Source organism: Mus pahari, chromosome 16 (assembly GCF_900095145.1).
Source record: "Mus pahari chromosome 16, PAHARI_EIJ_v1.1, whole genome shotgun sequence".
Taxonomy (NCBI): domain Eukaryota; kingdom Metazoa; phylum Chordata; class Mammalia; order Rodentia; family Muridae; genus Mus; species Mus pahari.
Genome location: NC_034605.1, coordinates 789,805 through 802,033, shown reverse-complemented (window position 1 = coordinate 802,033; position 12,229 = coordinate 789,805). Strand labels below are relative to the sequence as shown.

The window sequence follows — 12,229 nt, the reverse complement described above, 5'->3', positions numbered from 1 at the left end:
CACACACACACACACACCAGGCACTGCATTCACTCCTGTTTCTCTCAGGGCACACACACACATACACACACACACACACCAGGCACTGCATTCACTCCTGTCTCTCTCAGGGCGGGCACACACACACACACACACACACACACACACACACACCTGGCACTGCATTCACTCCTGTCTCTCTCAGGGCACACACACACACACACATCTGGCCTGCTGGAACTCTGCTTGCCTGGCATCCAGCATCCCTGCTTCTCAGAGCAGACCCCTTTTTCAAGCCCTACCTGCTCCAGCTTCTGCTGTCGCTTTAATAGTTCTATTTCCAGGTCGGATTTCTTCTTCTGAGCTTCTTCCTCCTTCTGCTTTATCACTTGGTCTCGTCTTCTCTTCTCCATCACCTTCTGCAGTTCTGGTTTATTCTGAGGGGCAAGACCTCTGGGCAAAGAAAGGGTTGAAAAGCTGTCAGCTCACTGGAAGTATCTCTCAGGAAAAGAAATGTAACTGCAGGTATGAGCTGCAGAAGAGATGGAAATGGAATTAGCCAGAGGAGAGTATCCACTGCTAAGCCAAATGGTTCGTAATAGCACTCAGACGCTTACTGCATGGAAGAGAAGCCAAAGGCTCTTCCAAAGAGTTCAGAGAGTCCACGAATGCAATAGAGACACATTAAGGCCAGGGCGGTGGGAAAGCAGGAAGCAGCATGCTTACACAGTGGGTGGGGCAGATCCTCAAAAGAGAGATCAAGATGCCTGGGACAGGAGGCAAATCCGCCTCAAGTCACAACTGCAGCCACTAATCTCACGTCCTGAAGACAGTTTAGTGGCACAGCAGCTGAGAAAAATGGTTGAGGAAATCTCCCTCCTTTCATATTTCAGACCTGAAGGAGGCCCTCAACCCTTTAGAGATAACATCCAAGGCTAAGCTATTCCTGAAGGACAGAGGGAGTGGGGCAGGCTTCCTCCTAACTGCAGCCAGCTATCATAGACTGCCACGTGTGTGCTTAATGAGATTCACAAGGGAGCAGACTTCAGGGAAACTCTACATGCCTCAGGGAAAAGCTAGGAGCCGGGCGCGGTGGCCCACGCCTTTAATCCCAGCACTCGGGAGGCGGAGGCAGAGGCAGGCGGATTCCTGAGTTCGAGGCCAGCCTGGTCTACAAAGTGAGTTCCAGGACAGCCAGGGCTACACGGCGAGAGAGAGAGAGAGAGAGAGAGAGAGAGAGAGAGAGAGAGAGAGAGAGAAACTAGGTGGCCATTTCTTTGAATGGGGTGTTTTAGTTTCTATTCCTGCACAAACATCATGACCAAGAAGCAAGTTGGGGAGGAAAGGGTTTATTCAGCTTACACTTCCATACTGTTGTTCATCACCAAAGGAAGTCAGGACTGGAACTCAAACAGGTCAGGAAGCAGGAGCTGATGCAGAGGCCATGGAGGCATGTTACTTACTGGCTTGCTTCCCCTGGCTTGCTCAGCCTGCTTCCTTATAGAACCCAAAACTACCAGACCAAGGATGGCACCACCCACAAGGGGCCCTCCCCATTTGGTCACCAATGGAGAAAAATGCCCCACAGCTGGATCTCATGGAGGAACTTCCCCAACTGAAGTTCCTTTCTCTGTGATAATTCGAGCCTGTGTCAAGTTGACATAGCCAGTACATGGGGCAAAACACACTCAAGCAGACCCCCCCCCCCCGATGAAATGCTTGGGGCAATCCAATAGTAAGACTCCTGTTAGCATGCTTTCTGGTAGGAATTCTAAATTGCATGCCATTCACCTCTCTTTCCTTTAGGATCTATCCAGCCCCAGGTTTCTAAGATTCTAGATGACCCCGCCTACCTCTTCCCTATGTCTTCCTTATTTACACCATTGACCCATAAACAATCTCTATTTGATACTAAAATGTATTAAATATATTTCAAATCAAAATGAAACAACAGGGCAAGAGAAACCCTCCCCGTCAGAGGCCGAGCAGGTGTGTGCCAGCTGTACACACTCATGCTATACATACATGCACAACTGTGCACTCATCAGCTCATCTACAAGGCACACTTGATCCAAGGTACACAGGGGACCTGTGTCCCCTACCCCTCACCCCACCCCCACCCCCACCCTGCTGCTGCCTACCTCGCCTAGCCGATGACTACGGATCGGCTCTGGGGACAATGGTTTCTAAGGATTCTATCAACTCATAAAGATTAATCAACTAGTAGTTGCTGAATACACCTTAAAGAATGATTTCCAAAATGTTCTTCTGGTTACAAAACAAAGCAAAAACTTACAGAACTCATGTGGACTTTAACTATGCCAATTAAAGATTTGATTTCCTTGATTCCTGTGTGCAGTTTTGTGCCTGTTCATTCTTGACAACTGTGAAATGAACCATAAAATCATAAACGTAATCTCCCTTCATTAGAGCTTATATCAGATTTCTTCTAACCAACATTCTGCTAATAAAAACAGGGAAAGAAGAGATATGCGTGTTATTTTAACAGTGCATCCTTCATTATCAGAGGTGGGTTATACTAAATCCTCCTCTTTAAACACAGCCGCACAAGTCACTACAAACCCAAACCAACCCACATTTCATGCTTCTTGGAAAATTATACAAACACACAGATGCAGACACATACACACGGATTCTGGCATCTTTCGTGCCTACTCTTTATTTTTTTAGTCACAATGAATTTTCTCTTTCCCCATTTTCAATAGCAGGAAGTTGATTAGAAGAAAACTGATCTAAGTCCTAACGAAAGAAGTGAGATTATTTTTATGATTTTATGGTTTATTTCACAACTATCAAGAACGAACAGATACACAACTGCACACAGGGTGTCAAGGAAATCAAATCTTTCATCAGCATAGTTACAGCCCATATGAGTTCCTGGTATCATTAACCAGGAGGGTGTGAAGGCACACTGTAATCTCAGCACTCAGAAGGCTAAAGCAGGAAGCTAGCCTGGGCTACATAGTAAAATGCCATCTCAAAACCCAAAGCGTCACTAAGGAATAATGAATTAAGACTTTCTCAGTTTTATGAATACATAAGGTCTCAATATAAAACTGCAGACGATTACATTTTAAGATTAAGAATTTAGTTATATGACAAATTTAAATTCAGATATCTCCCATATTTCACCGACAGAAGTAACTTCAACTAGTAACATTTTCTGGGTTATAACAGTGCAGCCGAGCAAACCCTAACATACAGTGGTGGGTCCTTACAAACCCTGATGCCTACATCACTAAGTATCTCCAACCCCTCCTGACTGTCCAGGACTCAATCCTAGTGAGCAGAGCTAATTATATGCAGGTGTGTGTGTGTGTGTGTGTGTGTGTGTGTGTGTGTGTGTGTGTGTGTGAGCAAGTGCACATGCACGTCTGTGTGTGCATGATACAGGTGCCTAAGGAGGACAGACGGAAGAGCTGGAGCTGGAGTTACAGATAGCTGTGACCTGCCTGACAAGGACAGGGAGCCAAGCTTGGGGACTTTGCAAGAGCAGTAGGGACTCTTAACTCTCACCTCTCCAGCCAGATTATATTAGGGCTAGTGTTTTAGGCCACATATTTTATATATGAAATGTATCAGTACTCATAAAATTAAAAGTTGAATGCCTAACCCAAGCTTGTTCCACAGGCCCCCGCCTCTGCTTTTCAAGTTCTGAGATGATACAGGTGGGCCATCATATTTGCCTGGCATTTGGACAGGTTCTATGAGTCCAAATTCTGGTCCTCACCCACAGATCCACCTCCCCAGGCCCACAGGTGACTCTTCAGGCAGCCCTAGCTCAAAGTGTTCCCAAAGGCTGACATTAGCTCAGGCATCACAGTGTGGCAAGGTTGTAAGCATTTGAGTTCCTTGGTTCCATGTTGAATTCGAACTGCCCTAAGATCCTGGCCAAGCTGCCTCTGTCGAATAGAGTGCTGTGTAGCCCATAAGTACCTGAGCTTGAATCCCCTTGAATCCACAATCAAAACCAAACAATCCTGGTCACGGGAGCAAGTACCTGTGATTCCCCAGTACTGAGATGGAGACAGAGAGGTACTGGGAGCTTGCTTGCCAGCCAGAAAGACCCAGGTTCAGTCAGACACCTTGTCTAAAATGAATTAAGGTGGAAACTGACTGAGGAGAGACCACCTCATCTCTCCACATGCCTTTACACACACACTGCATACAACAGGCATTAAACACGTACGCAGGCAGCAGTAGGCCCAGTCCCAGAGCCCAGAGGAATTTGGGGTAGAGACAGGAGTGACTGACTGACTGCACAAGAAGACAGGGAACAGTTTGCATCCCTTTAAAAATTTAACATTGAAAATACTACAGAAAAGAAACTAATAAAGACACATGGAAGAATATTGTTGTTTGCTAAGTCTAATAAGGTTCTAGAAACGTCTCTCTGCAACTAGGAAATACTAGCACAGGCAGGACTCACAATCTGATTCCTCCACTTCCCAAAATGTCAGACTTAAAGTTAAGAAATAAGTCTTTCTCTTCTGCATAGGACATTCTCTTCTACCCCTAACTCAGCCTCTTCTACCCAAGTTTTAAAATAGGTGCGTATGGGCTCAGCAAGTGAAGGTACTTGCTGCCAAGCTCTGCTACCGACCCGAGTTCAATCCCCAGGCCTCACATGGTGGAAGGAGGGAACTGATTCCTCCAAGTTGTCCTCCACAGGCATGAGCACAGGCACAAACAGAAGAAATGCAAGTGCTCCTTAAAATGGACACGCATTTGAAAGGAGACAGTGTCAGACCCTGCCCGTGTCAGCCACACCTAGGAGCTTGATGGAGAGACAGCAGGCTCCCCCACGCTTGGTAAAAGGAGGCCTTCAATATGGCAAACAAGCAGAAATCCCTTGAAGCCTTTGTAAACGCAAAAGGAAACCTGGCTACCTTAAAGCTTCCTGGAGGGAAACAACACGCAGAAGCCACATACCTTTTTTGATTCATAAGAAGCTCTCTGTGGAGGTCTTGGTGATTTCGGGAGGTTTTGACAGGATTGATTAGCTTCTGGGGCCTAATTAGCTCAGGATTGTCATCTTCTATGTAGTCTGGCTCAGCCATGATGTTTCTTGGAATGAGACAGGAGTCTTTGGGGTCAATATTCTCAAGGGGGCTGTCTGAAACACAAAGAGAAGGCACATTCATTTGCAGCCTATTCTGTCAACACTTCTTTCACTGATGGTCAAGGTCCCAAGAGCTATGTCTGGTCTGTCACACCAGGACGTGCCATCCTCCGGTGTCTACTTCAGGGACACCACTGATTAATCCTCCAAGGACTAGAAAGCATTGGGGCAAGGTAAGAGTCTTGTGACCTGACTCCAGTCAGTGCCAATCACACCCTGAGTTCAAGTCACAAAGGATACCTCCTGCCACCACGTCTCAAAAGCAAGCTCACAAGAAACACTTGGGTACTAGTTTTTTCCTCAACCTTGGCAAATGAATCCACATTACCACTGTGAAGCTTGAGCCTGCTCAGAGACAAAACTTACAGCAGTCGACGTGGATAACAGGCGGCCTGTTTCTCTTCCATCTGACCATCTATTCTCAGGGCTAGAACTGTAAGGAGGAAGGGAAGGTAGGTGGCCTTGCTTGAGCAAGACCCCTTTGGGACTTGGTGGCGGTAGGGGTGGCTAAAGAGAACATGTCTCTGAACTATAGCAGAGCAATGTGCTGACAGAGTTGGGCAATCACTTAACCCTTCTGCCCTCAGACTTCCTCTCCAAAGAAAGAAAGTCTCCTTTCTTGGACACCTGTAACTAACTAGGGCCGTGGACATGTAGTGGACGCCTGTGAATGTGAGTACCGTTTCATGACAGAAGAAAAATCCCCCTGGAGACTGGAGCAAGAGGACCAGGACTGACCCCATGGCAGAAGACAGGCAAAGGCTGGTGCCAGTGAGTGATTGCCATGATCACCACGCGTGCCGAGATCATTCTTAGTGCTGACCCCATCTACCCATCCCTGCTCCCTGCGCTCAGAACAAACCAGATGAAGATGTGATGATAATTAACAGGAGACTCCTTCTTGCCGGTCCTGGTTCAGTGACTTTGATTTTCAAACTCAAAATCAGATAAGGGCCTGACTACACCAGAGTACTGCAACCTTGCTTTCTCTGGCAAGCCCACAGTTACGATTGCTAACCACGGCTACTTCCTCACTTACTAGATAATACCGTGGGTCAGAGAGCAGGGGACCGTGTGGGAGGAAGAGCCACACCTGAAACGTTCATACCTAGGTATGAACTAGCACTGCCCTGCCACCTCCCTGATATTTACACCACAAGACACACTGGGATATGGGGTGACTGTAGGTTTCTGTCTATTCTCTGCAAGGGGGAGGACCACCTCTGCTCCAGTTCTAATCCCAGCCGATAAATTGAAGATGTTGAATTAATACTGACTGTATGAAACCTGCCCTCAGAAGAATGAGGAGTTTCTCTGTGAACAAGCTCTTAGTCCAATGTCAGCTCCTACTTTTAACTTCTGCCCACAGAGGCCACCCAGCACAGACAGTTAAGGGGAGGAGTGGGGCTATGTAGCGGTTGAGGGAAGAGAGAAAGCAGGACATCTATCTACAGACTCCAAAGTAGACACCAGAGAGAAGCGACCGTGTGCAGCATGAAGCCCTGAACTGTCACCAACAGTGTTGGATATTAAGCATCAAAGCCAAATCTAGGCATAGTGACAGCCAGCAACTATCAGTGCCTTGGGAATGGCATGTGCAGATGCAGGGTCCCATCTGACTCCAGCAACAACTGTAGGAATAAAAGACTCAGACTCTACACCAACAATCAGAGAAACACAATTTAAATACCATGCTGGTACTTATACCGCTAGTGCCATAGTGCTAAAACCAAGTTGCCCGTCCACTAATCCTCAAACCTAAGTTTGGCAAACTGCAATGCCCACCTTTTTCTTTTTTACATCAAGTGCTGTAAAAAGAATTTTTTTTAATTTAACATGAAAATAAACCTATTAAATGTCCAAAGAACAAGTCATTAAAATAGAAAAGCAGCTGTAGCTGCATCATAATTAAATATTTGAGGTAACACTGCATAATAGGAAGGCTTGTTGTACCAAATGAGGAAAACATAACAGAGAACCCACACATTCCCAAGACACTGCTGATATTTTAACTGAGAACTCCTGCAGCCTTAACCAGAGAAACACAAACCTTGCACATAGCGAGTGAGGGAACCCATCGCAGCCAGCCTGACTTCAGCTCCACTGCTCCCTGGCTAAAGGGGCCGTGCTGTCTGCTTGAAATCTCAAACACACAAGGCACCGCTCTGCAGCCTCGCCTGTCTAAAAGAGTCCAGAGCAGATTCACTCTGGTTAATCAGTAGACAAAGTAGGCTGCCTGCTTCCATAAAAGGACCTGCTTCTCTATCCTAAGCCTTGACACCCTTTCAAAGCAGGAGGGACTCCAAAGGTCAAAGTTTCAGGAAGGAAGCAGGCAGAGAAAGAATGGGGTAGGTGTCAGCTTCAGGGGAGAGGAGCCTTAGGCCAGGATGCTGGGGCACGAGTGGGTGGACAGCACAATTGTGATTTCTCTTTTAGACTCAAGTTTCTTGAAAGACGGGCCCGACAGTAACAGCCAGGTGGGAAGCACCCAAGCAGGGGGTCTCCTACAAGACAAGACCCCGGGCAGCAGGGGGAATCTGCATGAGTTCTGATTTAAGCACAGAGCCAACACTGTCTTCATTTTCTCTGTCTTGGAGTCAGAGGGTGGGCACAAGAGCCGCACAGCCCAAGTCCCATGCACAGGCTTGGAGTCTTCTGTGGCCCAAGCAGAAGGTATGTGCAGTGCACCTCCTACAAACTATAGAAAAGGGCTTTGGAAAGGGGAATAGCGTCTCCCTGTGTCCTGGATGGCTTTACCACAGGGTGGCTGGGCAGGAGCTGGGAGCTACAGAGGAGCACTTCTCCCAGGCTTTCCACTCTGCACCCACAAAAACAAAGGAGTAACCATCTCTGTGAATTTCTTACCTGATGCTCTTTCCTGCCAGCTATCCTGTCCATGGTTATTCAAGCCTGACAACGGAATTCTGATTATATGGCAACAACGTGTCCTCACAGCGCCCATGCTCTGAACGAACTGGCATAAATACTATGTACCCCACCTTCCCTCTCCTTGGCCCTTCCTCCACCTGCAGGCCCTGGCCATTGCTGCTGCTCCTAGCACACATGACGGTCCTTTCTAATCCACCTTACACCAAGCCGAATCAGATGCAGCTACATGGCCAAGTCTTTCAGGAGGATTTCCTAACATCCTGACTGTAATTAAACTCTGGCCTCCGACAACTATGGAATCATCTCTCCTTTTCAGTCTGCATCGAAATCTACATGTAACATTTCATCCTTTATTGCAAAGACTGCATCTCTTCCCTCCGTCAGCCACCTAGGAGTCTATGGAGGTTCTACGGAGATTACTTAAAAGAAGTAACCGAGTCGGGGTTAGCTGCCAGAAGAGGGCGCCCCTGAGCCATGTGACTTCCTTGGCCTTTGGTAATGTGCTCAGGCAGGCAAGGTGAGGTTCTTCACTGAGCATTAAGCAACCGAGAAGGCTGAGAGTAAAGATGTGGGGAAAGTCTAGAATAAGTATCCTTCCATGAGGGATCTCTTCTTGACATTAACACAAGATATTCTCATCATATTGATGTGACTGACCAAGTAACTGATCATAAAGTAAGTTTTTATGTTGTTGCTGCCGCTGTTTTGTTTCTTTATCAAGTATCAAGTCGACGGAAGAAGAATCAATGCTGGTTTAATTAAAGAAATACAACTGAGTGGTTAGACAAGCCTTAACTTCCATGTCTTCAGTTCTCCGGCTGTCTTTGAAAATGAATGAAACAATGTGAAAGCAATGTGCGATTACCCAGGATATGAGTACTTGAGTAGGAGGTGTTGCTAGCCAAACTATAGCCTACATCATTACCTATTTTATCTAGAGGTATCTATCTTCTTTTGGCCATATTTTCTTCTAATCATGAATTCAAATGAATAATACAGTTTTCCTCATTAGTAACAGTAAGTAAGTACACGTGGATGCATAGGAGGGTATACCTGTTCATGCTGTATGTGAGTGTGTGTGTGTGTGTGTGTGTGTGTGTGTGTGTGTGATTTATGTGTGTGATTTATGTGTATGTGTGTGTGTGTGTGTGTGTGTGTGATTTATGTGTGTGATTTATGTGTATGTGTGTGTGTGTGTGTGTGTGTGTGTGTACACGTGCGCGCGCGTAGGATTTAGATTTAGATGTGGAGGGCAGAGGATAAATCCAAGGGTCATTTCTAAGGAGCTTTACCTTATTTTTTGATACAGGGTCTCTCATGAGCTCACAGGACTCCACACTGCCCACCACCACCACCTCTACCACCACCACTGCTGCCACAGCCAGCGCACCACCGCATTTCTGCCTTCCCAGTGCTGTAGTTGCCTGTGCACTCCAATATGCCCAACACTTTCTATGGACGCTGGGGATCACACTCGGGTCCTCGTGCCTGACAACAAGCGTCTCGAACTATTAAGTGCTTTCCCCAGCCCAGCATCCCACAGTTCTACCAGCACAGCTACAAACACAAGATTCTTTTTTTTTTTTTTAAAGATTTATTTATTTATTTATTTATTTATTATATGTAAGTACACTGTAACTGTCTTCAGACACTCCAGAAGAGGGCGTCAGATCTTGTTACGGATGGTTATAAGCTACCATGTGGTTGCTGGGATTTGAACGCCGGACCTTCAGAAGAGCAATTGGGTGCTCTTACCCACTGAGCCATCTCACCAGCCCCAAACACAAGATTCTTATGGCCGGAGTTAAAAGGCCTACCTACCACATTACTGAGGTAATACATTGCGTTCTAAGGCCGCAAACAGTGTTTCTCTGGGTTAGATAATGATCCCCACTATAAACTTCCCCACCAAGCCAAGAGAACACACACTTACTGTGGCTGAGCTTTACCATCATGCTATTCTTGGTCCATATTTGCACATCTGTACATAAAGCAAACAAAAATGCAAAGAACTAACCTTTCATGGTTGAAAAACCAGAATTTAGAGATTATGCCAATTTTCATTTGCCTAAAAAAAAAAAAAAAATTCTATCTGGAAGCATCAGGACTTGAATCCTGTCTTAAAGAGGTCCCTATTTTGTGGCAATGCACATACCAGATGCATGCACACACATACAGCAGAGTCCAATCAATCCCAAAGAACTGAACTTTTGAACTGCAACAACTACTCCCAGAATGCTAAAAGTATTTCAAGACGTTCTTTCCGAGAACCTATTCCTCATACTGGCTCCAGAAGAGGCTGGCAAATGCTAGGAGCTGAGATGTCCAAAACACTTAAGATGGTAGGCTGGCAAACTCAGGCGTGGGTCAGCCTGAAAACTGGAAGGGGCTTCTTGGATCCAAACCAATCCCCTCCCTCTGCCCCTGGATTCCCAGACAGACAGGAAAATGAGTTAGTACAAGTCTCTCTCTCCAGCGGAACTGGCCTCATCTGCCAGTGTCTTGGACAGCCTGGCCTTGAGGTGAACCTAAAAACTCACTCTACCACCAGGAGCCATCGTCTGATCCTCAAAGGCATTTGACAAATACTTGGAGGACCCTCTGTAGACACAAATCTGCTAGGAGAAAGACTGGGAAAAGGCGCCCCTCTGGGACTATCTGCATAAACACAGCAGTGTTACTTTTTCATATTCTGCCAAGCTCTATGACGGTTAGAGGGGACCCTAGGATTCCCAAGTGGCCCATTTAAAACAGTGATATAATCTCAACCGATCTGCTCCCAATATGCCGCTGTCCAAACACCACATAATGACGTTCTTGGGAAAATATCCAAACTCACTTTCTCATCAGTTTTTTTTTTTCAGCTCCCCCCACCCCCACCAAATGTATTTTTAAACAAGGAACATACTTTATATTTAGAAGATGGGAAAAGATGAAGGCATAATGAAGGGGAACCAGAAATACCCAGAAGTCAGAACACAAACCAATAGCCACGATAAACTGGACCAGTGTCAGGGCCAATCAGGTGCCAATAGTACAAAAGAACCATCTGGGTGTCTAATTTAAGTGAAGAGCAGTCAAACAACCCCTTGTTTGATATCATGATATCTTAGGAATGAATGGTGAAGGGAAGACATAAGGTGGGGGGAGGGGAATTCTGCAATATGATGTTCCATGTGCTAATAACACCAGTTTGCTTACACAAATCATCACATGGCACTTTCTTGTGCATACCTTCTCTGTAGGCATAATAAACACACCTCAGTAAACACAGTTTATATAACACTGCTGTTGAAACTATCAACTAAGAATCACTTTGTTGTTACAATGCTGTTAGAATTTGTCCTCACATCTCATGAGAAATGTAGGCATAGTAATCCTACATCTAAACTTAACAGGATAAAATGGATACATGTTAATACCATACAGCATCTTGGAACATTTTTATTCTGTCTCCAGCCCAATGCCTGACTGCTTTATACATTTTCCATAAGGTTCCACTGGCTATTATATAAAGCATGCATAACATGTCCATCCATGTATGCATACAATGAGAAGGAGCTGGCCTGAGGACCAGTGACCGTAGATAGGCCCTTGCTTAGGTCATTCACTGGTTATGTGGTTTTGTTTAAATGGCTTACCCTGCATCTCAACTTTCTTAACTAGAAATCAGAGCCAACTATCCAATAGCTGTGGCCTGTTCTAAGCATGAGAAGTCCTGTGGAACCCACCTGCGGCCAGCAGTGCCCATCCATGCCCCAACAAACCAGTTCAACACCTACCTCTCTGTTAATGAAGGTGCTAGGAAAATGGATGATGACTGTACCCTACAAGACTGGCAGGAAGAGTTAATATGGATGAACCCAATCAATGTGACTGTATCCTACAAGTCTGACAGAAAAAGTTAATATGGATGTACCCAATGAATGGCTCTGCTCAATTTTTTTCCAGTCTTGAACAGAAGGGTGAAAGAGAAGGGACAGAAAGTGAAAAAGTAGAGAAAGAAACTCCCTGATAGGCCAGGCACTGGGTGGATCCATCCTGCCAAGGCCTAGAAAACCCCAAGAACTCCCCCAATCTCCTTGATTCAGTCGGATCTCTTCAACTCAGTGGCCTTCTCTCTCATTAGGGTTTTTTGTAATCTGCATAAATATATGTCTTGAGCATAGGCCAGTGACATGAATGTCAAAGGTCTTATAGAAAAACAAGTATACCCAG

The 12,229-nt window shown here is 45.8% G+C and overlaps 1 protein-coding gene across 5 annotated transcripts in view; it reads right to left on the bottom strand.

Moving 5' to 3' along the window:
* The window catches only part of Fam107b (family with sequence similarity 107 member B), a 222,469-nt gene that overhangs the window by 4,105 nt on the left and 206,135 nt on the right, over nucleotides 1-12,229 (bottom strand). For 4 of the 5 annotated variants that reach the window (XM_021215512.2, XM_021215513.1, XM_029547598.1 and 1 more), the window contains 2 exons: nucleotides 4,933-5,116; nucleotides 282-432 (listed from right to left, as the gene is read on the bottom strand). In XM_021215512.2, the coding sequence (XP_021071171.1) occupies nucleotides 282-432; nucleotides 4,933-5,116 (335 nt within the window). Of the gene's footprint in view, nucleotides 1-281; nucleotides 433-4,932; nucleotides 5,117-7,172; nucleotides 7,267-12,229 lie in introns of those variants that run through there. The other variant, XM_029547597.1, reaches the window with a different exon arrangement.